This window comes from Mastigoproctus giganteus, chromosome 6, assembly GCF_048544385.1.
Source record: "Mastigoproctus giganteus isolate SK-2022 chromosome 6, ASM4854438v1, whole genome shotgun sequence".
In the NCBI taxonomy this organism is placed as follows: Eukaryota; Metazoa; Arthropoda; class Arachnida; order Uropygi; family Thelyphonidae; genus Mastigoproctus; species Mastigoproctus giganteus.
In genome coordinates this window covers 6,466,870-6,493,365 of record NC_143580.1, presented here as the reverse complement: position 1 = coordinate 6,493,365, position 26,496 = coordinate 6,466,870, and the positions used below count along the sequence as shown (strand labels likewise).

The 26,496-nt window shown below is 35.6% G+C and overlaps 1 protein-coding gene across 1 annotated transcript in view; it reads left to right on the top strand.

Annotated features, from left to right (window-relative positions):
• LOC150083867 (leucine-rich PPR motif-containing protein, mitochondrial-like) overlaps nucleotides 1-26,496 on the top strand; it is a 314,087-nt gene that overhangs the window by 157,391 nt on the left and 130,200 nt on the right. The window contains exons 21-24 of the mRNA XM_090375475.1: nucleotides 1,188-1,250; nucleotides 9,730-9,869; nucleotides 17,555-17,640; nucleotides 23,306-23,528. Coding sequence (XP_090231601.1) covers nucleotides 1,188-1,250; nucleotides 9,730-9,869; nucleotides 17,555-17,640; nucleotides 23,306-23,528 — 512 coding nt within the window. The remainder of the gene's footprint in view (nucleotides 1-1,187; nucleotides 1,251-9,729; nucleotides 9,870-17,554; nucleotides 17,641-23,305; nucleotides 23,529-26,496) is intronic.

Genomic DNA, 26,496 nt, shown 5'->3' with positions numbered 1-26,496 from the left:
AGTACCTAAACCATTTACGATTTGCAGATGACATTGTGGTCATAAGCCACGATCCCAAAGAATTAGAGGAAAATCTTAATCAGTTATGCATAGTTAGTAAGGATTTTGGACTAAAGATGAATATGGCTAAAACAAAAGTAATGATGAACAAGTATGCCACGGAAAGGGAAATAATGATTGAAGGAGCAGTAATTGAAAAGGTGGAGTCATATACTTATCTGGGACAAGTTATTAGCTGTAATAATGATAAATGGCTGGAAGTCAAGAGAAGAATAAATTTTGGATGGATAGCATTCAGGAAATATAATCACATACTGAAGAGCAATATCCCAGTTTGTCTGAAACGTAAAATAATGAATCAATGTATACTCCCCACCATGACTTATGGAAGTGAAACTTGGGCACTCACCAAAAGAATGGAAGAGAAGCTAAGAACTACACAGCGAAGAATGGAACGAATTATATTGGGAATCAGACTGTTAGATAAGAAGAGAAACACATGGATTAGGCAGGAAACTCAAGTAAAGGACATTCTTATCAAAACTAAGGAACTAAAATGGTCTTGGGCAGGACACATAGCTCGAAGACATGATGACAGATGGACTAAGAAAATAACAGAATGGTACCCAAGAGGAGCTAGAAGAAAACCTGGAAGACAAAGGCGGAGATGGATAGATGAAATTCATGAGTTTTTGAGTAGTAAATGGATGGCCAGTGCTCAAAACAGAAGGAACTGGAAAGTTGCTGGAGAGGCCTTCATCCTGCAGTGGATTGAAAATGGCTGATGATGATGAACTTACACTTTCTGGTATTTACAGGGAAATGTATCTGGAAACAAGAGAACTGATAGTGGAGTTGTGGGCAAACACCGGTGCTGCTTAACCCTCAACACAATGTCCACTATGTCATAGTGACCTATGCACTCACTGTGTATAACAGATTTGGATGATGATGTTGACATGGATTTGAAGAGCTATTAAAGTTCTTCTGTACTTTTGCACTGACCTCTTAGCTATTGTTATGCCATTTATAACTTTTTTGCTTATTTTAGTGAATATATATGATGCATAAACTGTCTTTGGCTATCATAGTTTTGGAAAATGATACATTGTATATGAAAATTGCTCAGTTTGCTATTTAAGTATTTGCAGGTTTAGATTTTAGTGTCTATTTTTCTTTTATCTTAGGCTAAAGGAAAGAATACAAGAGGAGTCTTATATCAACTTTTTCAGAATTATTATCGTCATAAGGTAAAATTAATATAATTCAAGAATATCAAATCCACATAAAAACTTTTTAGTATTAATAACTAGATGTTTACAAACTGGTGTCAGAATTTTTTTTTTTGATGCTGGTTTGTTTATTATTATTAATATTAATACCACTGTTTGTTTGTTAATATTAATACCACTCCTTGAATTTATTACAGGTTAGTTATACATTTACTACGCACTGAACATTTGCAATGTTCAGTGTATTTTAATTCTCATAATGTGTATATCACAAATCTCACTTGAGTAATCCTTTATTATATTTAATGAAATATAATTTTTTGAATAGGATTTAATACTTTTGTAGTGTAAATATTATTATAGATTCTGTTGATTTAAAATTGCTTCCTCACTGTGATTTTTGATATACAGAGTGGACCAAATTAATGATGAAATTGTTTCATAATTTTTTTTCCTACAAATACCTATAAACTGGTATCTGTTTTTACATTTCATAACACTTGTAATATTTTGTAAATTGGAATAATGGGGAAAAATAAATCTTTTAAGGAAAGTATACAATAATGAAGTTACATGTAAAATACGAAAGCATGAAAGTTGTATGCAGAGTGAAGGTAATACTGGTATTTATGAGAAGCCATTCTAAAATGTCCTCAAAACTCAACTCTCAGTCTTTTCAGTAAGCTAAATCTTTCAAATGAAAATGAACTGTTATCTTGTTGCACACATTTTTTTTAAACCTATAAAAAAAATCAGCAACATTTAAATTTAGTGACCTTTGGACCATTCGGTAGAATTCACTATTCACTTTTAAAAAACTTTTATTCAGATATCATCATGTAGAAAGAAAATAATGGCACATTATTTTAAAGAAAGGTTTAATTTCTGCAAATTGCAGCACCTGGAGACTAGGCACCTGTGAGGTGTATAATGCCTTGAACGGGTTGAACAGGCTCAATTGTGATGGGATTCTTCCTCTTGCTCAGATTACAAACCTGAGGGGGCATAAATTCAAATTGAGGAAAGACAGTTGTAGAATAGATGTGCAGAAATTTGTTTTAAGCCAGCATAACTTACACTATTCAAGGAAGAACTGTACAAACTTTTAGCGGGAATGGATTTGTGAAATGGTGGGGTTTTTTTTTTTTTTTTTTTTTGCTGATGCTATATAAGCTTACTTTCTTGCATCACATGCCTCTACTACTACTAAAACATCATGACTATAGCAGTGAGTGCATGCATGAAAAGGCACCTCCGTAGCCAGGTGGGCAGGGGCAGCAGTGCGTAGCACACGCTTCTTGATTAGACCGAGGTTCGAGCCCGTGACCACCAAATACGGGGGATGCGGAAAGGTCAGGGAATGACCACCGCATATCCACAGAGCAATATGGCCTTAGTTGCTAATGCTCCTAAAAACCAAATAACAAACAAACAACAAACATGCACGAAAAGCAAGTATGTGTATCTTAGTCTCAGAACATATAAAATGCAGAGACTAAGATACACATAGTCTCAGAACATATAAAATGCAGAGGCAAAGAGTGATGATGTATGAATTACAAATATATGTATTTTAAACTACACTGTGTTGATCTTTTAAAGAATATTTTAGAAAACACCAATGAAAATATGCATTTGAAGGGCATGAATATTTGTAAACTGAAATAAGAGAGTTATTTTGGCTGGCATTTAGTTTTATTAGATTTTATGAAGACTTCTACAGTGATTGAGTATCCTTAAATGATTGGCAAGGGAGACAATGAATGTCTAATTGAGTTGGTGAAATCGTCTAGTGGATTTTCGTTTTATTTTTTTTTTTTTGCATGCATTAGCCAAGATAAGTCTCAGCAAACATGTCTTTTTGTTGATATTTTATAAAAAAAAAATTCTTTTAAATATCAATATGCATAGTGTAAAATATATATATTTATCATTTCTGTAATATTACCCTTTGCTTGCATATTTTATATAAACAAGTTAGTTAGTGTATGCGGTGTGTTATATTTCAGGCATGTTAACGAATAGAAATATTTCATGATTTGAAACAAAATAAGTCAGTTCATCAACATTAAAATTTTTTACAAGGATTCATAAAATATTGTAAGTAAGCATTTAAATTTTGAATCAAAGTTCTGTTCCAAATTTATAGTAATAATTTTGTAAGGAAAATTGGGGACAGAATGGTATGAAATCAGAATCGAACTTAAAACCATTCCAGGGGCCAACAAAATATATGTCGAAAATTTGGTAGCAACTTGCATTTTCTTATAAATTAAAGCAAAATCCTACTTTCATTTATGCTGATTTTTTTTGGAGTGGAGGGAATGAGGGCTGTGAAATCATAATTGGACCTAAAATTTTATCAAGGACCAACAGAACAGAGGTTGAAAATTTGACCTAGATCTGCCTTTCATTCTGTAGTAATCCGTGAAATGTGTATTTATTTGTGCAAACAAATTTCTGTGGGTGGGGGGGACAGGAGAGGCTATGATTGCTCTTAAAAGATTTCCACGGACTAATAAAACACACTGAAAATGTGACATTGATTGAACTTTTTCTTATTAAGAAATATCTAACCATCCAATAACATACTTCCATTACAAGTTAGATAATGTACACAGTGCATTATATTTCAGTAACATTCTATTTTTTATTAAATTGAATTTTTTTTCTTTTTCTGTGATTAACTGAAATGAAAAATAAATTTAGTTATCAATTAATTACTAAGATTATAACTTTGTAGAACACTTAAAACTCTGTAATTTTTTATTCTTGAAACAGCTGCTCAGTTTAATTGGAACTGTCTAATATTTATTACTCACCTCCTGCATCCTTTTTTTTTTGTTTTCTGTATGTATTTGTTTCTCTCTGCAAACAATACCAGGTTCATGAGTCTTGCATAACAATACACACAAAGCATGTGCAGAAAAAGGAATAAAAATTGCCAGATTTCTATTTCTTCAATTTTAATGAAATTTGGGATGGCTTGGCTGATCTTTCTATATGAACTAAATATAAAATTTCATGAAAATCAATCCATGGGAGTTGAGTTGTTACAAGTCGATGATGGACAGACAGATGGACGGACATGGTGAAAACAATATATGCCTAAGCACCTAAAAAACGATAAAGATGAAAGGCAAGGGACAGCATCGTGCTTATAATGAAAAAAATATTTTTCTATGAAATTAAAGTTTATCTTAAACATGCTCAGATATAAGTACTGTTGATGAAAACAAGTAGTAGTAGTAGTAGTAGTGGCATGTGATGCAAGAAAGCAAATGTATGAGCTTATGCAGCATCAGCCAACAAAAAAAAAAAAAAAAAAAAATCACACCATTCTCTCCACTTGCCTGTCCAGTTCCTCCTTAAATTTATTCAACCTATCAACTTCCACAACGACAGATGGAAGTTTGTTCCAGCAATTAACCACTCGCTGGCTAAAGGCAAATTTCCGCACATCTATTCTACATCTGTCTTTTATTAATTTGAATTTATGCCCCCTTAGGTTCGTAATCTGAACAAGTGGAAGGATCCCATCAGAATTCAGTGTGCTCAACCCATTCAAGGCCTTATATACCTCAATCAGATCACCGCGCAGGTGCCTAGTCTCCAGCCACTGCAATTTGCGGAACTTAAGCCTCTCTTGGTAAGAGGATCCCTTCATTCCCCTCACCAATCTTGTTGCCCTTCTCTGTACACGCTCAAGTAAATCTACATCCTTCCTAAAATGAGGCCTCCAGACCTGTACGCAGTACTCAAGGCGTGGCCTGACCATTGCCTTATACAGAGGGATAATCACCTCCTTTTCCCTGCTAGCAAAATTCCTATATATCATTGACAAAACCCCATGACCTTCCCTGGCAGCCTGTCTGCATTGCACAATTACTCCCAGGTCTTTTTCATTTTCTACCACCTTAAGTGTAGTACCACACAGTTGGTACGTTTCTCTGGGGTTACTTCTACCCATATGCAGTACTTTGCATTTGTCAAGGTTAAACTTCAGTTGCCACTTCTTAGCCCATCTGCCCAAATTATCTAGATCCTGTTGCAGTAGCACACTGCCATTACTGTCATTAAGAACCCTGCCAACCTTTGTATCATCTGCAAACTTCGACATTAAGCCTGATATACCTTCATCAATATCATTGATAAATATACAAAACAACAGTGGACCTAACACTGACCCCTGTGGGACACCACTAATAACATTAGTCCAAGAAAAGCAGCACCCATTGATTACCACCCTCTGTCTTCGCCCACTTAACCATCCTTTTATCCATTGTATCAACTTACCCTTAATACCATTCTGCTCCAATTTGTACAATAGTCTTCCATGCGCAACAGTGTCAAAAGCTTTCCTGAAATCCAAATATATGATATCAAAATTATTTTTTGCATCCAGTTCCTTTGTAACCACATCATAATATCCTATCAAATTTGTCAGACAAGACTTACCCTTAACAAAACCATGCTGTGTCTGAATTAATGCTGCAGTCTTGTCTAGATGATCCTGCAATGCATCTTTAACCAGCGACTCCATTATTTTACCCGGAACAGAAGTTAAACTAACTGGTCTGTAATTACTCGTGTCACCCTTCGATTCCCCTTTGTGAATTGGGGATATATTTGCATATCTCCAGTCCGTGAGAACCTCCCCTGAGTCCAAGGATGCTCTCATACTTATTGCTAAGGGTTTGCTTAGTTGCTTTGCCGCCTCCTTTAATATAACTGGATAGATCCCATCCACCCCTTTACGTTTAACTTCAACAATTTCTCTTCCACTTTGCTCTCAGTTATTACAAAATCATTAAGTATCTTGCTACAATTTGATAACCTTCTGCCATTTTCAAACCTTAATAATTCCTCACATGTGAATGTAGATGCAAAATACTCATTCAGTTTGTTTGCTATCTGAGCAGGATCATCAATAGTCGAACCATCGATGTCAAGTGGACCAATCAGATTCATCCCCTTCCTTTTAGAGTTTATATAAGTAAAGAAATCCTTGCTGTTTTTCTTAGCATCTTTTGCCAAGGATTTCTCGTAATCTGCCTTCGCCTGCTGAACCTCCTTTGTCACCTGATTACAGATTAACTTATATCTGCCATAGGCTTCTGAGTCGCTTGATAATTTATATGCATCCCATGCATTTTTCTTCTCTGTTACGAGTCTCATTAGTTCATTTGACAACCATTTAGGCCTAAACCTTGAACAATATTTCTTAATAGGTATGAAACTTTTAGTAGCTTCCACGATTAATTCCTTGAATGCTTCCCACTTAGAATTTACTGTTGATCGTCAGTTGATCCCACTGTACAGAATTTAAAAACTGTCGGAGACCACTGTACTCGCCTTTACGGAAGCAAAAACCCTTTCCTTTACCCCTGATGGTAATTAAATCTTTAAGTAAATCCCACGTCAGTACACTGTGATCACTGCCACCTAGTCAGGATATTTCTTCCTAAGCAGTCTCATAACTATTCCAGAAGAGCTAATTTATTTTTCAATTTAAGAATTGAAAGTTTTTTCCTTTGATATCAGGGTTTTTTTTTTTTTTTTTTTTTTGATATCTTTAGTTCACTGAAAATTCTCTTTGAGTTGGGACTTTTTTAGAATATCTTCTCATAGATTACCATTGATGGTAATATATGGGAAACTATTCTAAAAGATTATTAATGGGAATATTAAATATATAGGTATTATAGATTACTCTGTTTAGAAATGTCCATAGGTTCTCTAGAACCATCTATACAGGGTGTCTCAAAAATACATGGCATAACTTCAGGAATGAGTTCCTCATATGTAGACAATAAAAATATTTTATATCAATGTAGTTCCAGAAATGCTTGGTTTCCGAGTTTTGAAGGTCTATCTATGACACTTACTGTTCACATCACCTTATAGTAATTGTTCAAAATGTCCACTTTCTGCCTGAATACAGGCCTCACATCGACGTCTCATGGACTCACGAAAATGATGCCAAATTCCTGGCATGTTTCGAATTGTCTCACAACCTGCCACAATTTGATTGCGGAGAGTTTCCACATCAGTTACCGGAGTCAAATATACCAATGACTTTAAATGGCCCCACAAGAAGAAATCTAGTGGGTTTAAATCAGTGAGCGTGGAGGCCAGGCAGTTGGTCCATCTCTACCTATCCACCAACCAGGAAACCTTCGATTCAGGTAATTGTGGGCTAAGTGGCTGAAATGTGTGGGAGTGCCATCATGCATGCTTGTCCAAAAAGTTTCTGAACGCCTGCCCTCTGAGTTTGTTTGGAAGTACATGGGGCCCAAATAACTTATCACCAAAAACACCCGCCCCAGATGTTGAGGCTGAACCGCTGTTGGTGATGTGAGGAAGAATTGCATGTGGGTTTTCCTCAGCCCATACATGCTGATTGTGAAAGTTTGGGATTCTGTCTCGTGTGAACTGTGCTTCATCTGTGAATATCAGTAAGGCAGGAAAGTGAGGAGTTGTCCATACTGCTGCAAGAACCATTACCAAAACATTACTTGCGCAAGGTAATCTGCTGGTGACAAGGCCTGTACCCGTTGCAGATGGTAAGGATATAGTTGGTGTTCTCGCAACACTCTCCAAATAGTCGAACGTTGAACTGCCAGTTTCATTACTATTCTGCGTGTGCTGATTCCGGGAATGGCATGCACAACATCCAAAATCTCCTCCTCTACTTCAGAAATCATAGATCTTGGTCATCCTCTGTTGGCAGCACAAGGTGTAAAGGCCCCATGTTCACAAAGGCAGCGATGGATACCTTCAAACGTTTTCCTGTCTGGACATCTTCGTTCTGGGAACCTTTTTTGGTGCAAACGACGAGTCTCCAGAGCATTGCCGTCTACCAAACCAAACATAAAGTGCATATCTGCTTACTCCTGATTTGAGTACATGGTCGGAATGGAAAAACACCAGATTCTGTCAGTACCTTGTGATGAAGGAAATCACCTGCAGGAGATAAGACATTCCGGTTAATAACTCGGGAACCAAGCATTTCCGGAACTACGTTTATATAAAATATTTTTATATAAACGTATTGTCTATATATGAGGAACTCATTCCTGAAGTTATACCGTGTATTTTTGACATATTTAATATGCAGGTATTATAGATTACTCTGTTTAGAAATGTCTATAGGTTCTGTTTGTTTGTTTGTTTGTTATTTGGTTTTTAGGAGCATTAGGCTCCTAGTGCTCGAACCGTGGTCTAATCAAGAAGCGTGTGTGCTATGCACTGCCCACCTGGCTATGGAGGCGCTCATAGGTTCCGTAGCACCACATCAGGCTAGCAGTACCCTAATTCCAGTAGTCTTAAGCGTATAAACAGCACCTTGCATCCCAAAGTAGTTTTTCCTCTATCATGACTTCATATATGAGTCCCCATTAATCTCAAAAGATTGCAGCTGCCAACAGAAGCAAACAGTCAACAGTGTAACCCCCCTCTATTGGGCATCTCTAAATCCCACTTGAACCACTATTTTAAGAGATCACTTTCGTCAGATGCACTGAGAGTTGAACTTGAGCAAAGCATGTATTAAGGAGTGAATGAGCGCTTATGCAAAATGTTTTCTTTATTTTGTTTGCTGTAAAGTAAAAGGAGAAAGATCAAAAAAGTGTTAGACCAAACATATTTATTCTAATTATTGTTTAAAGTTCTTTTTTTTTTTTTTTTGTTACTTTCCATACAAAGAGATGTTTTTATTTTTCAGTTCAGATATACTGCTTTTTATGTAGATAAACTGCTACACTGCATTATCATAAGTTTGTATTGTTTAGTAATTTGTGGACTTTGAGGATGTTGGAGTAACATTTACATTCCCCAAATCTTGCTGTGTAATGGGGATAATGCTCTGTCACATTTGAAAAGGTCTGAGTTCGAATACCCTTGTAGACAGGAGAGGAACCCTCCAGTCTCTGAAAGGATTAAAAGGCTGCTTCAGTTGGGACTAGTTGGCCAATCCCAGGTGGAGGGAGTAGAATTCTTCTCCCTTCCCCCATTAATTAATTTTGGATTTATCAGCCTGCATAAAATGCAAATCAGTTTATGAATATATACACACATGCTTGCACAGGTGTAGTACATAACAAACTGTATAAAGTAGAATACCATAAAGATTGGTACACAATAGTTTGAGTAGCTGATGTACACCAGAAATTCTCGATAACAATAACAAGTTTTGCAAATAATTTTGCTATTTGTATTCTTTCCTAAATGGATATTTCCCATTATTACAATTTTAGTGTTCTGAAGCACAAAAAAACAGATATTAATTTGCAAGTATTTATAGAAAAAAAATTTATGACAAAAATAAAGTACCTCAAGTTGTGGCCAACCCTGTAAATTTATATCATTGAATTAATAACTATACGAAGACAAAAGTTAAGGACTTATGTGAATTAACTAAGATGAGAAGATATACTTTTGATATTATGGTAAGTAACATAGGTAAAGATACAAATTAACATTATCCTCCCCACAGAATTATGATGAAGCTTTGAAGATTAAAAATGAATTGGAAGCAAGTGGGTATCGATTGCTGCCACCTCAGCTTTCACAGTTCATGGAATTGAATGTAACTGTTGGCAATCTAGATGAGGCTCTTTATTGCAAGAAACTCATGTGAGTGCAACTTTATTTATTGATATTGTTAATTAACCTTTATATATGGGGTGCTACCCAATAATTTCCTGAAATTTGAATGTTGCATGGGAACTATGTCTAGTATGGACTTGTGGCATTAGGTAACACTGCATGCATCCTTTGTGAATCAGTGTGCCGCATGCCATCGGGCTGGATAGAATCATTGAATGTTTATGCACAGTTCTTTGGTGGTGTGTTTCGCGTAGTTTGCGATGGCTGATGTGAGAGAGCAACGTGCTTGCATCAAGTTTTGTTTCCTTCTTAACGATACTGCAGCAGAAACCCATAAGAAGTTGAAACAAGCTTTTGGTGACAATACTTTAGGCAAGACGCAGACTTACTATTGGTTTAACCATTTTAAAAACGGTTGAATGTCAGTCGATGACTACAATTGCTCTGGGCGTCCATCATTGAGCACCACCCCAGAAAATGTCGCAAAAGTTTGGGCAGTGATCCGTGAAGACAGGCAGACCATCCACAACATTTGTGGCATTGTAGGACTATCATACGGCACGTGTCAGCAGATTTTTGTCAGATGAGTTGAATATGAGAAGGATTGCGGCCAAGTTCGTGCCACAGTTACTGAGTGAAGACCAAAAGTAGCATCACATGGAAGTTAGCAGAGATCTTCAAGAACAGGCCAGGAGTGATCAAAGCTTCCTTTCTACAGTCGTCACTAGTAATGAATGTTAGGAATACGGGTATGACCCAGAAACCAAGCAACAATCATCCCAGTGGAAGAGCCCATCTTTGCACCTACTGAAGAAAGCCTGACAAGTGAGGAGCAATGTGAAGTCCATGCTGATCTGTTTTTTGGACATTGATGGGATTATCCATAAGGAATTCATCCCTCCTGGCCAGACTGTCAATGCAAAGTTCTACTGCGGCGTCCTGAAACGGTTAAGGAGAGCCATCGGGAGGAAAGTCCAGAGAAGTGGCGCACAAACAACTGGGTCGTTCATCATGACAATGTGCCGGCCCACACATCTCTCTCTCTGTGGAGCAGTTTTTGGCATCCAACAACATAACAATCGTCCCCCACCCCCTTCCGAAGAGGAAGAAGTGACTTCTTCCTCTTCCCAAGAATGAAAATCAAGCTGAAGGGTCAAAGATTTGACAGCGTAGAGGATATCCAAACCGAATCGCAGGCAGTGCTGAACACTATGACATAGAAGTTCAGGATGCATTCAAATCATGGGAGAAGCACTGGGATCGGTGTTTATGCTCTCAAGGGGACTACCTTGAAAGTGATGGTGGCCCGGGGCTAGTCTAATTTATTCTATAAATACGTTTCGGAAACTTTTGGGTAGCACCTCGTGTATATATACAGGGTGTCTCAAAAATACACAGCATGACTTCAGGAATGTAGACAATAAAAATATTTTATATCAACATAGTTCCGGAAATGCTTGGTTTCCGAGTTTTGAAGGTCTGTCTATGATACTTAACTGTTCACATCACCTTATAGTAATTGTTCAAAATGTTCACCTGAATACAGGCCTCACATCAACGTCTCATGGACTCATGAAGACGATGCCAAATTCCTGGCATGTTTCGTATTGTCACAGAACCTGTCACAATTCGATTGCAGAGAGTTTCCACATCAGCTACCAGAGTCAAATACACCAGTGATTTTAAATGGCCCTACAAGAAGAAATCTAGTGGGTTTAAATCAGGTGAGCGTGGAGGCCAGGCAGTTGGTCCACCTCTACCTATCCACCGACTGCTCCTGATTTGAGTACATTGTCGGAATGGAAAACCACCAGATTCTGTCAGTACCTTGTGATGAAGGAAATCACCTGCGGGAGATAAGTCATTCCGCTTAATAACTCGGGAACCAAGCATTTCTGGAACTATGTTGATATAAAATATTTTTATTGTCTACATATGAGGAACTCATTCCTGAAGTTATGCCGTGTATTTTTGAGAAACCCTGTATATATATATATATATATATATATGTATATATAATCGATAATTAATATAAAAATAAAATTAATACATATGCCAGTAGCATGGCAAAACTGTAGAGCGAAAAATTAACGTAAAAATTAAATTAACAGAGAGGGGAAAAGTAAAGGTAACAAGACTGAATCTGTAGCCAAAAGTCTCCAGATAATTTAGAAGTTCAATTAAACCCAATTAATAATAAATCCATTTTAATTTTAAAATATAAAGCCAATTATATAATAATTTAGTGGCACCCCCTTTGTAAAGTATCAGTTCCGAGAGACGTGAAATATCACCAAAATGGGACTAAAACAAACTAGTAAAATAAAACAAAGTAACAAAATAATAGACTGAACATTATGCCCCATATCGACGGAGAACCACAAGGCCAATAATGGTCATGGAATCACTGCATTTCAATTGCTAGACAAATCGTCGCAAAGGCGAACCAATCAAAGGACCGAACCACCCCTTCATCCCCCGATCGATCTACAAATGCAGAGAATTTGCATAGCGGTGGTCCTTATGCAGCGAGAAATAAACTATAGAACAGACCAGAACTCCAGAGCAGAGCCACACCACCAACATAATGTAAGCTTAATCAGCTTATATAGACAGAAAAAATAAAATAAAATATAGATAGCAGTATAGGCACAGCTTTAGCACGTCAAACCCACTACTACCACCTGATTTATATTTGAATAATGGCTTTAAAAGTCAGAATGAAATGAAATAGAAAAATAAATAAATATAAAGCTATTATTAGAGGCAGCAAAATGCACATCCACATGATGCCCAGTACATAATCGATAATTAATATAAAAATAAAAATAAAATTAATACATACACTAGTAGCATGGAAAAACTGTAGAGCGAAAAATTAACATGTGGAGGATGTGATCTCTGGAGTGCTGGTCTGTTCTATAGTTTATTTCTCGCTGCATAAGGACCCCTGCTATGCAAACCCTCTACATTTGTTGATCGATCGGGGGATTAAGGGGTGGTTCAGTCCTTCGATTGGTTCGCCTTTGCAACGATTTGTCTAGCGATTGAAATGCAGTGATTCTATGACCATTATTGGCCTTGTGGTCCTCTGTCAATATTGGGCATAATGGTAAGTCTATTATTTTGTTACTTTGTTTTATTTTAGTAGTTCGTTTTAGTCCTGTTTTGGTGATATTTCATGTCTCTTGGAACTGGTACCTTACAAGGGGGGGTGCCACTAAATTATTATATAATTGGCTTTATATTTTAAATTTAAAATGGATTTATTATTAATTGGAGACTTTCAGCTACAGATTCAGTCTTGTTACCTTTACTTTCCCCTCCCTGTTGATTTAATTTTTATGTTAAAATTTTTCGCTCTACAGTTTTGCCATGCTACTGGCATATGTATTAATTTGATTTTTATTTTTATATTAATTATCAATTATGTACTGGGCATCATGTGGAGGATGTGCATTTTGTTGCCTCTAATGATAGCTTTATATTTATTTATTTCCCTGTTTCATTTAATTTCATTCTAACTTTTAAAGCCATTATTCAAATATATATATGCTAGGTGGAATTAATAGGTCTGATAAAAGAGTGTGAAGATGGAAGCGTAAATTGCACAACATGCCAAAACTAATAGGAGAAGGATAGCAGAAATTGTAAATATTGTAGACGTGAAAAAGAAAGAAAGAATGTGAATATCCTATATATTATAATGAATTAAGCAAAATTATAGGCTGAATTGAAAAGCCAATTAAAGAGGAGGGAACTGTAAAGCAAAAAATGATTAAGTAAAAAATTATTAAATTAATATAAGGTGTGGTAGCATCAGTATGGGTGGGTAAATTTGGTTATAAGTTGAAAAAAGGGGTAGAGCAAATATGAAATCAAATCTGATGTTAGCAAAAGTAAATATTGATACATGATCAGGTATTTCATCAGGGGACTACACTTGATCTACGTTTCTATACTTGTCCATACCTGTGGAAGAAAATGAATGAATATTTTATAACGTATTCTCCTTAAATTTATTCTAAATTGTGTCATTAGCCTATAACCACTTATTTTTGCATCTTGGTTACACTGTAAACACATTCTTTTTTTTTTTTTTTTTTTTTCTTTTTCCAATTTTAATTCTATTACTGCTTTATCTTCCACAGGTATGGACAAGTATAGAAATGCACAACATGATCTGTTGTGCATTTCTATAAGCTTATAACCAAATTTACCCACCCATCAGATATGGGTGGGTAAATTTGGTTATAAGTCTAGCTACTACTCCTTATATTAATTTAATCATTTTTTGCTTTATAGTTCCCTCCTCTCTAATTTGTGTTATAACATACATTGAGTGATCACTGAATTATGGCCAACTGGGCCAGCCGGGTAGGTAAAGTGCCTGCCTGACAACCCAAAGGTCGCGGGTTCGAATCCCGTCTCGGCTTGGATCAAAGTACTGCAAAAACCTTGGGAGGTGCACTATGGCCACAGAAGCCGATGCACCAACAACTACAAAAAAAAAAAAAAAAAAACTGAATTATGACCACCCCTATGAAAACTGAATGCGACCCGTTAACCATGTGAGGTATGAGAGTGTGGAGCTAGTCAACCTACGTAGCATAGATAAGGTATCAGTGGTTCAGTAGGTAGCAAAATTCCGAGCGTGATAGCTAAAAGGAAGGATTTTTGGACTTTGATAAAGGACAGATTGTGGGTGCTTGATGAGCTGGTGCCTCAATATCCCAAATGGTTGAACTGGTGGGGTGTTCAAGAGCCACCATGGTTAAAGTGTACCAGGACTGGCATCAAAATGGTCAAACAACGACCCGATGGCAAACCTGCAAAGGTCAGTGGAGAAGGCTGATGTTAGAGGTGAGTGCCGGGTCCGACAACTTGTACAGATGAACAAGCACAGCACTGTTGAAGAGTTGACTACCCAATACAACATGGGCCAACCCGGAACAATATCTGGCATGACCATGCGTCACACGCTCGCATGTATGGGCTATATCAGCAGACAATCCCTATGGTATCCTCTCCTAACCAAGATTCATCAGCATAAAAGACTCACCTGGTGCAAAGAGCATGTAAGTTGGATGTTAGAAGACTGGAAGAAGGTGTGCTGGTCGGATGAGTCACATTATTTACTCTACACCATGGATGGTCATGTACGGATTGGCGTTAACAACATGAGGCTCTTGATCCATCATGCATGGTATCAAAAATGCAGGCCAGTGGAGGCAGTTGTGTGATGTGGGGGTATGTTTCACTGACAGGAACTTGGACACCCCCTGGGGCATGTGGAACAACATATCAGTGGTCTCTGCTATCGTGAACTGCTTGCTGACTGTGTATACCTCACTGTGTTACACTTTTTCCTGAATGGCGATGGTGTCATCCAAGATGACAATGCGCCAAGCCATCAGGCACTTGTTGTGCAGGAATGGTTTGAGGAACACAGTTCTGACTTCCAGCACGTTGATTGGCCTCCAAACATCCCCCAGTATCAATTCCATAGAGCACTTGTGGGACACTATGGAAAAGCATATTCAGCGTCTGGATACTCCAATTGCTGACCACATTATACACAGCTTGGTTGGCCATACCTCCCGAATGCTTTTGACATCTTGTTGAATCAATGCCACGTTGGATAGCTGCTGTACTGAGGGCAAAAGGAGGACCTACGAAGTATTAGGTAGATGGTGATGATTCAGTGATCACTCAGCATATAGGATATTCACATTCTTTCTTTTTCATGCCTACAATATTTCCAATTTCTGCAATCCTTCTCCTATTAGTTTTAGCATTTTGTATAATTTATGCTTCTGTCTTCGCACTCTTCATCAGACCTGTTAATTCCACCTAGCATATATAAATTTTGCATCCTTTGCTGCTGCTTTGTGCACTCAGGTGCATTTGCCATATCATCTTTATTTTTATCCCTCTATTGCCACTTCACTTTTTTTAACCCATTATTATATTTATTTCTTATATATATATATATATATATTTATCTGGAATTCATGTATTTTCTGTCATAGGACTTCAATATATCCAAATTAATATACAAGATGATTAGAAAAATCTCTTAGGCCTCCAAGAATGGTTTTTTCTAAATCTTGTGTGATTATTCAGGAATCGTGGAATAATATTCTTTAGTTATGGGTGACATATTTCAATTTTTTGCCTTTGGTCTTTTGATAACATGTGATTTCTTCCTACCATTACTAATGATATGTTCAGTGTGGTTTGACCCTTCATTGCCTGTGGTACACCTTAACTGGATTTTTATTATACCTTAAACAGTTGTATGTTTGTAGAATTTGAAATACTTATTTCAAATCCCAAAAATGTGAGGTTTAAAATAACTTCAAGGTAGAATTCTGTTGATGTTAAATTCGGAGATAAAGTGGCTGATAAATGTTTTGAGTGCATTTTGTGTCACACAAAGTAATGTGCATCATCTTTCATGATATAATGGATTAATACAAGGATGGCGGATATCTCTTAACATGCAATATCCTTACTGCATTGGGTGCAATGTATTTTCAACAGTATGTGTGGCACTGCTTAATAGTCACTGGACACATATTGATTCTTGTATCATCAGTTCTCATTCTGGATTCCAGTGGAACCACACCACACATTGTTCAAAGGATGCTGATGAATATGGGATATGATTCTGATTAAATAGTGCAGTATCATGTACTTAACCATCCACATAGGGTAAAATGTATTAGATAGTACAAACCAGAGCTGTAATGCTCAATACGTTCTACTTTGATATCAATATTTATAAAATAATGAGAGAAGTTTAACTCAATATAATATATAGAACACTTCCATATGATACTCTCCAGAAATTAAAAATAAAAAAGAAAGGAAAATCGTTTTGCAATTTTTTCGTTAAATTCTTTTAATTAATTTTCTTATTTTTAATTGTGTTAAATTGATTTTTAATTATTTGTTACTCTAATGTAAGATTTTTGATTTTTTCGTTTTAATTTCTGGAGAGTATCATACGGAAGTGTTCTACTTATTATATTGAGGTAAACTTCTCTTGTTATTTTACAAATAGGGTAAAATGTATATTCTTCACAAATTGTTTTATTTTCTTCATCTTGTCAGGTGTAAGGCCATAGGCTTTTGCTACTGGAAAACTTTTATTTTTACCTCTGCAAAATAAATGTGCCGATTTTTCAAGCAATTTACTTAAAATACACTGACTGCATCCTGAGTTTTTGTGTAGTGCATTTACATTAATCCAAAACAACCTAGTCATATCATTTATTATTTAGTATATGTTTTTGAAGAACAGTGAAGCGAGATGTGTTTCTTTCTGATAACCAGATTTTAAGAAGTTTTGGGAATTGGGAATTTATTCCTTTATTTCATTGTTGCAAATAGATGAAAAATAACAGTCTGTCATCCCAATTTATCAACAAATAGGGTCCTTTGAAATTGAACTTCAATTTTTAAACTTCTCATATATATTTGTCTTCATTGCCAATTTTTGGTTCTAAAAATTATTTCAAACTGATGCCATTACTACTGTCAGTAAATCTTGTTTTGTGTATAAAACTTTAACAACCATTTTCCCTAACCTGGTGGAAGCCAGCTGGGTGACACCACTGTGTATGTGTGTGTGTGTGTATTAAAAAATGGAATTTTCTTGAGAGATTCTTTTAATATGAATAATCAATTTATTTATTTCTCTTTAGTGAAGAAATTAATCCAGGATTTTGCATAGATAGCTCCAAGATCCTTAATCTTGCTGCATTACTTGTGAAAAAAGACCAGTTTGAAGGTAAACCTTATTAACATATGCTTTCTTTAATCTTTCTTAACTTTAAAATGTATGCACAATTACATTATATTTTATATGAGTTTTTTTTTAAGAATATGTAGATTACAGTATTTTTAAGAGTGTACATTTCAGATGTGCACCTACACCCCTATCAATAATATCTGGACACCCCTCCCATTGATAGTTGGTCGTGTTCTCTCCAAGAATTACAAATCAGACACAACTGTAAATATGCTCATAGACCTCCAAGGAGACAATAATATGATTGTGATTACAGGATGCCACGATCAATGGAGTTAATGGTCTTCTGGCACAGAATTATAATAGGGTGCCACATAAGCAGTTGGCCAGTATGGGATATTTTAACAGCAGTGAAGATCCTCTCAAGTCCTGATTGGTGATGTGATCTGCAAATGGAATGGAATGGACTGTTTCTGAAAATGTCACAAAATGACTTGGGGAAAATCTCTGAAGCTAAGCTGATGGAATGTGACAGGAGAGCTCTGCAAAGAATTGTCCACTTGGAATGCAGATTGAAATCAATGCAGCACAAACAGACCATCAATGAGACAATTTGGTCACATGTTAGCACCAGTGCAGTGCATAGGATGTATGATATGAATTACTGTCATGCTGCTGTCTATAAGTCATTAATCATCTCAACTAATGCTAGATGCTGGATGTGGTGAAAGCCCAGAGCTACCTGATGGGCTATATCCTCCCAACAAGGCGCCTCCGTAGCCAGGTGGGAAGGAGCAGCAGTGCGTAGCACACGCTTCTTGATTAGACCGGGGTTCGAGCCCGTCACCACCAAATACGGAGGATGCGGAAAGGTCAGGGAATGACCACCGCATATTCCCGGAGCAATATGGCCTTAGTTGCTAATGCTCCTAAAATCCAAATACCAAATCCTCCCAACAATGAAGTTTGGCGAGGCAGCATGATGGCTGATGCTGTTTTTGGTCTATTACCATTGGTCAAAACTATGAATGCTCAAGTCTATCTAGACATTTTGGACAAAAATGCTTTACCTAATTACAATAGTGCATTAACAATGTGGCAACATGTCGGGAAAGTATGAGGAAGGCCCATACCTGTATCAGTAGGACAATGCTCCATGGTTTACAGAGCATTGTGGCAGACTGGTTTGAGGACATGAGTATTGAAAAGTTGGACTGGCCATCCAGAGCCCTAAGCTCAATCCTATAGAGAACCACTGGGATAGATTGGATCATCAGGTGTGTGTGTGTGTGTGTGTGTGTGTGTGTGTGTGTGTGTGTGTGTGTGTGTGTGTGTGTGTGTGTGTGTGTGTGTGTGTGTGTGTGTGTGTGAGAGGGGAGAGACTGCCAAAAAACAAAGCTGAACTGTCATCACTTTGAAGGCTGAATGATGAAAAATATCTGAGGATATTTACAAAAAACTGGTGTAGAGTGCTCCACAAAGGCTAGAGGCTGACCAGAGGTATCAGTATGCATTGTTAATTTTCCTGTAAATAAAGGTTATTTGTAGATATGCAAATGTCTGGATATTAATAGTAAAACAGTCGATACAATTAATAGCAACCACCTTCCCCCACTCACCCAAGTAATTGACCACTCCAGAGACAGTATCATGTGTCCATACCTGAGTGATTTTATATTATATATATATATAATTGAGAGAGAGAGAGAGAGAGAGAGAGAGAGAGAGAGAGAGAGAGAGAGAGAGAGAGAGAGAGAGAGAGAATAACATGATCTGAAGGACTGAGCATAGTATGATACTTGGCACCAAATATGCTGATACAGGTATTGGGGGAAGCAGTGCCTACCAAGGATGATCCAACAACCAAGAAACATCCTTGTGACTAAACAATGATTTTAATGAACTAAATTCTTAATATTTTTACATATAAAAATGCAGTAAAATAATTTTTTCTGTAAATGTTCATAAAATAAATTTTTTAATCACAGGTTAACTTAAGTCAGTTCTTTTAAATTTATTATTCTACCAAAAAGTAATAATGTTTCAAAGTTTAAATCTCTATTGTTATCTCTTAAAATATCAGCAACATCACACTATAGTAGTGTCACGAACATGCAGTGGTATTTCCACTCAAAAGTTATTGTAGTATTTTATCATCCATACTGTGTATATGGACCATAACAAAGTGTGGACAATAACACAGAATTAATTATATTATAATTTGAGAATGAAACCATTAACATCTCATCACAGCCATCCTTTGGTGTTTTTAGGCCCTTAGGTACTCTTCATTCTGAGGCCACTACATGGCGCCTCCGTAGCCAGGTGGGTCAATATGGCCTTAGTTGCTAATGCTCCTAAAAACCAAATAACAAATAACATAACCGTAGCCAGGTGGGCAGGAGCAGCAGTGCGTAGCACACACGCTTCTTGTTTAGACCGGGTTTCAAGCCTGTGTTACCCCCCACCTCTTCCAAACCATTCCAAACTTGTGTTCCAACAACCCATCAGCATAGTTCTATTGTCTAACTTTAAACTCACAGAACTACCTTTTCTTCTTCTTCATTAATTCCTTCAGCCTCTATTTTCTGGGACAACTTCTTTTCGCACATATTTCCTGAAAATTACAACCTACAGAAATTCAAGTCTAATTCACCTTCAACCTATGCACAGTACTAAGTGCTATAGGGTTCTAATACCTTTCATGTTTTTGGTTTTCATAAGAGAAACAAAAAAAAACTGTAACATGTTGAAATATAGAAAGCAATCATTTAGTTAATCCAGAAGCACCTTGGATTTTATAGGTACTTGATCTACCAGCAAGTTCCAGTGGAAAATTAAAGTTTCCTGTAAGAAGACATTCTCATTTACTTCTCCACTCTACACCTTGCAATGAGTTTCCCTGTTATTGCACTCTGTCTGTGAAGATGTGCATTATATTTATCAAAGTCATCTGATCTATAATGATTTTTTCTGATATTCCTATTATGTCTACATTTGTAGAATTAGGCAGCATCTCATTTATTTGATATATTAATCAAAATATCAGTACTCCTGACATTAGTATGTAAACACACGAGAGTCTGTCTTTTTATGTTTTTTGTTACCATAATGCATCCTGTATGGTTCCTTAAGAAGTGCTTTCTGTAAAAAATTTTCATTTTAATATCAGGTTAGCCTTAACAACAACTCTAACAGCATAACTGTTCAGTAATTTCCCATTACTTTCCCAGACCCATGGACTTACATCCAGTTTCAGTTAGTGTTAGTATTAGCAATGGCCACATGGCCTATGACTTATGCTGCACCAACCAAAAAAAATAAAAAATAAAAAATAACATTAATAATAAAATAACAAAAAAATAAATAAATAAAATAATAATAAAAAAAATAATAATAAGAAGAAAAAAAATAATAATAATAAGAAAAAAAAAATTAATAAATAAGAGAAAAGGAAATGGATACCACCTAAGCATTTCCCTCCTCCCGTACGTAATTATCCAGCTGACCGTTGAATTTCCCCAAACTGTCAATCTCAACCACCCATGTAGGCAACTTATTCCAGTAATTTATAACTTGTTGGCTAAAATAAAACTTCATGTAATCCAGTCTAAACATCTCCCCCCCCCCGTAACTTGAAATTATAGCCCCTTGTTCTAGAATCATTTATAACCATGAAAATTTCGTCCTCATTCATTTTGCTCAGAGCCTTAAACACCTCAATCAAGTCTCCTCTAAGGTGCATAGTTTCCAAGCTCTGCAACCCACATATTTGAAGTCTTTCCTCATATGGACGCCCTTTTGCCGATCTCGCCAGGCGAGTTACCCATCTCTGGACCCTTTCCAGAAGCACAATGGCTTTCTTTAGGTGTGGTCTCCATACCTGAATACAGTATTCCAAGTATGGTCTAACAATAGCCTTATACAATGGGATTATGACATCCTCATCTCTACTAGCAATTGTTCGATACACCATCGATAGGACACCATAGGCCTTCCTTGCAACCTGTCTACAATGCTCAGAGAACTTAAAAGTCTCACCGTATCGTAAAACCCAAGTCCCTTTCCTCCACTACCGAATTTAAATCAACTCCACCAAGTGTATAAGTTATTTTGGGGTTACTGTTCCCCAGGTGGGTGCAATACCTTACACTTTGCTGGATTAAAGCATAGCTGCCATTTTTCTAACCATCCCTGAAGTCTGTCTAGTCATTCTGAAGAAGCTCTGCTTGGAGGCGATCATTAACTACTCTACCAATCTTTACATCATCAGCAAATTTAGACATCACGCCCTCTATCCCTTCATCGATGTAATTTATGAAAATCAAAAACAACAGTGGTCCTAATACTGATCCTTGGGGAACCCCACTTTTTATATCAACCCAATCTGAGGAATAACCATTTATCACAACTCTCTGCCTCTTGCCCTGAAGCCATCCAGTTATCCATCTAAAGTTTTTCCCTGTGATTCCAACCTGTTCCATCTTGTAAAGTAACCACTCATGTGGGACTGAGTCAAATGCTTTGTTGAAATCAAAATTAACAATGTCGAAATTATTCCTCAAGTCCAGCTCTTGAGTGACCCTGTCAAAATAGCTAACCAGATTAGTTAAACATGATTTTCCCTTTACAAAACCATGCTGAGTATCCTTTAGAATTCCATTTCTATCTAAATGATCCTGAATTCCAACTTTGATCATTGTGTTACTATATTAGTTCTTACAGTTCTTGCTATATTAGCATGCATAGTTACCTACTAATCCCTATACTTCCCCAAACTGATTTCTAGGTCAATATGCATTGCAATGGGATGTTTAGAAATAGTGTGAGAATTTAATCTATTTCTTAGCTGCCATTAATGTATTTCTCTTCCTCTCCCCAACAGACTAAAAGTTTTCCAAAAAGAAACCTAACTCGGCTTCAGTAGATCAGCAAATATCCTTGTACCTCTTCTATTCAAGTGTATACTAAAAAAACAGCCCCTTATGTTAAAAAATGCAGGCTATGCTGAAATAAAATTTTTCCCCATGAGCCCTTCACAATCTCTTTAGGTTGCTATTATTAGCATAACTTAGGAGAAAAACTCTCTCCTCTCATGCATGAGTAAAATTCCAGACTCTTGTAACTTGTGGGTTTTTTTTTTTGCAACTTCTTTTCATAAGTTTGAAGATCTCAGATTTATTATGTTTGATGTCATTAGTTACCTATATGTATAACAATGTCACTTTGTTCCCTTAAATGATTATTAAAAGATTATAAAACATTACATAAGACCTATCCTTATGTATTCCCTGTTTTCTTTATAATTGAGTAATGCAGAATTACAACTGTTATGGGATTTATGCCTCTGTCCTTGATGATTTAAATTTGTTTATTGTATGTGAGAGCTTAGATTTACCTTATTGTTAATCTTTAACATTGTATAATCTCTATTTGTTTCTATATTATTAGGTTGTATTGAAACTAGTTAAGTTTAAAGTTACTACAAATCCGTATATAGCTTTGTAAAGCTACTTGCAGATTTGGATCATTTGATTTTCATTTTTTAATGCTTAATTGACTTGATTAAGATGTTTAGAGTCCCACTAACATCTCTTGTTTATTATATCTTTTAAAAATAACAAAGTGATTTGATTATTTTGATTATGATAAGTTTTTTTTTTTTTTTTTACTCTACTTGTAAAAAGTGTGCATTGTGTTTCAGATGCACTGGCTCTTATTGATAAATATATGGAAAAATTTCAAAGTCTTTTATCATTGGATCCAGGCTCTTTGAATCCGTTTGTTCGTAGATTATTATTAGCTGCAGCAGAAAAGGGAGATATTGAGCACACACAGAAGTTGTTTGAACAAGTTGTTCTTAAGTATAAACTTGCACAGCCTTTAAGTGGGATACTTGGTCCATTAATTGAAATGCATTTAGTTAGGTAAGTTTCGATTGTTGTATTATTTATAATCTTTGATTAGTATTATTGTATTATGTATTAGTATTAGTATTATTCTGCACCAGCATAAGCTTATGCTGCACCAGCCAAAAAAAAAATAATAATAAATAACAAAAATAAATAAATAAAATAAAATGATAAATAAATAAAATAAAATGATAAGAAGAAAATAATAATATTAAGAAGAAAATTTTAAAAAATATATAATAATAATTAATAAATAAGAGAGAAGGATATGGGCAACATAAGCATTTCCCTCCTCTCGTACGTAATTATCCAGCTGTTCTAAACATCTTCCCCCATAACTTTAAATTATGGCCCCTAGTTTTAGAGTCATTTATAACCGTGAAAATTTTATCCTCATTCATTTTACTTATGCCTCTCAGAGCTTTAAACACCTGAATCAAGTCTCTTCTAAGGTGCCTAGTTTCCAAGCTCTGCAACCCACATATTCGAAGTCTTTCCTCATATGAACGCCCTTTTGCTGATCTCACCAGGCGAGTTACCTGTCTCTGGACCCTTTCAAGAAGCACAATGTCTTTCTTTAGGTGCGGTCTCCATACTTGAACACAGTATTCCAAGTGTGGTCTAACAATAGCCTTATATAATGGGATTACTTGTTATGTAAAGTTATTCTGTACCAGTTGGAAATATTTCATATTATTTTGTTAATGATTGCGCTACTGTAAATTTAATAATGATAATTTCTCATTTAGAAAGTTATAATTTACATAAAAGTAACTGATGACAAAGTAGTGTTGCTATTTTATGACAAAGCAGTGTTGCTATTTTATGACAAAGCAGTGTTTCTATTTTATGACAAATTAGATAGTATGAATCAGAGCTGAAATACTCAATATGTTCTACGTTGATAATAATATTAGTAAATTAATAAGAGGAGTTTACCTCAATATAGTACGTGGAACACTTCCGTATGATACCCTCCAGAAATTAAAACGGAAAAAACGAAAAAATCGACAACTTACCGGTACATTAAAGTAAAATATAAATAATTAAAGTAAAATATAAATAATTAAATAATCAATTTAACACAATTCAAAATCAATTCAAAACAATTAAAATTCAAATTAACGCAATTAAAAGAATCTAACGAAAATATTCAAAACGATTTTCCTTTTGCAAAAATCGTTTTGAATATTTTCGTTAGATTCTTTTAATTGTGTTAATTTGAATTTTAATTGTTTTGAATTGATTTTGAATTGTGTTAAATTGATTATTTAATTATTTATATTTTACTTTAATTATTTATATTTTACTTTAATGTACCGGTAAGTTGTCGATTTTTTCGTTTTTTCCGTTTTAATTTCTGGAGGGTATCATACGGAAGTGTTCCACGTACTATATTGAGGTAAACTCCTCTTATTAATTTACTAATTTTATGACAAAGCAGTGTTGCAGGTTCTAAAATTTTTGCATTTTAGAACCTTGAACACTTTAAAATCCAGAACATTTTAGACAAAAATAAACATTTTATAATCTGGTACTCATATCAACAATTGCATTTGTTTTTGAGAGTCCATGCTAAATGGAGTGACATTTCTTTTTTATAAGATACTTTCAAGGCCATCTTTTCCTTTAATTTTGCAGCCAGGATTTAAACTCTATAGATAATGAATAGTATTAATTCTTATAGCAGAACAAACTTGCCTTTGCAATAAGTTGCCCTGTTATTGCACTACTTTTAAATAGATGGTTCACCAATAGTTTAACTGGACATTTGTTTAAAATGACCAATTAAAAGTTATCTTGTTTAAAAGATGAGACTGCCGCGATATCCTGTTTTGAGACTAACTGATCCCTCATCAGTTATTATGTGGTCTCTAGTAAACATACAGACAAAACAGTTTCAAAATGAGGAAAACTCATAATAAAGGTAGGTTTATTTGGCTGTAAGAATTAAATTAAGACCATTGCATTATGTGTGAAGTTTAAATCCTACTTGCAAGAACAGATGAAAGGAATGGGTAGTTATTATAAAAATTTACTGATGTAAGTAAGTTCAGTTGTTTGTTCTTAATATTTATAAAATGTGCTCCTCTAAAGAACTGCTTAACCATTTGATATACCTCTGTAAAATACAGAAAATTTTAAACTTCTGTGCCTCTCAATTCTCAAGGTGTCAGATTTTAAAGAATTTACTGTGTTGCCCTGTTATTGCACTACTACTGTTTGTATATATATATATATTTATCTGTATTATAATATAGAGTATAATATATTAAATTCCACATATAAAAAAAATCTAAGTGAAAATATCAGGACTAAGAAAGATGAAAAAGATTGTTATTGTGTTTAGGACTACCGAAAAGTACAATAATTTTTAAATGATAGAAGTATCCATAAGGTGGACATGAAGGATGTAGTATATGTTTATTGCAGTTGTTCCCTGTCTTTTTTCACTCAAGTCACACCTGAAGTTAAAAGATGCACCTAAATAATAATTGCCACTGAACTCGATGGTGTTTTTCCTAATCTCGTGGCACACTTCAAAAAGGGTCGTGGCACATCAATGTGCTGGGGCATGCAGGCTGGGAGCCACTGTTTTATACTATAGCAGCTATTTTGTGAATTTATTAGGATAGAGAAATCTGAAATTGCAAAAATGTTGTGGGAAACCGACTAGAGAATCAATTTCAGTAATGCAGAGATCTTAGCTATATATTCTTTTAGCATTACTGGAAAATATATTCTATATAAATACAAAATTAATTTCAGGGAGAAATTATGGTTGTAAATGAACCACATTTGGTCATCAAATTTGGTAATTTGATGACCAAATGTGTGACCATCTGGTGAGTATGGGCTTGGCACACCCATGGTCCTGAGCTGGATATCATCATTCTTCTCTTCCTTGGTAATTCCCTTTTACTGCTCTCTCTCTCTCTCTCTCTCTCTCTCTCTCTCTCTCTCTCTCTCTCTCTCTCTCTCT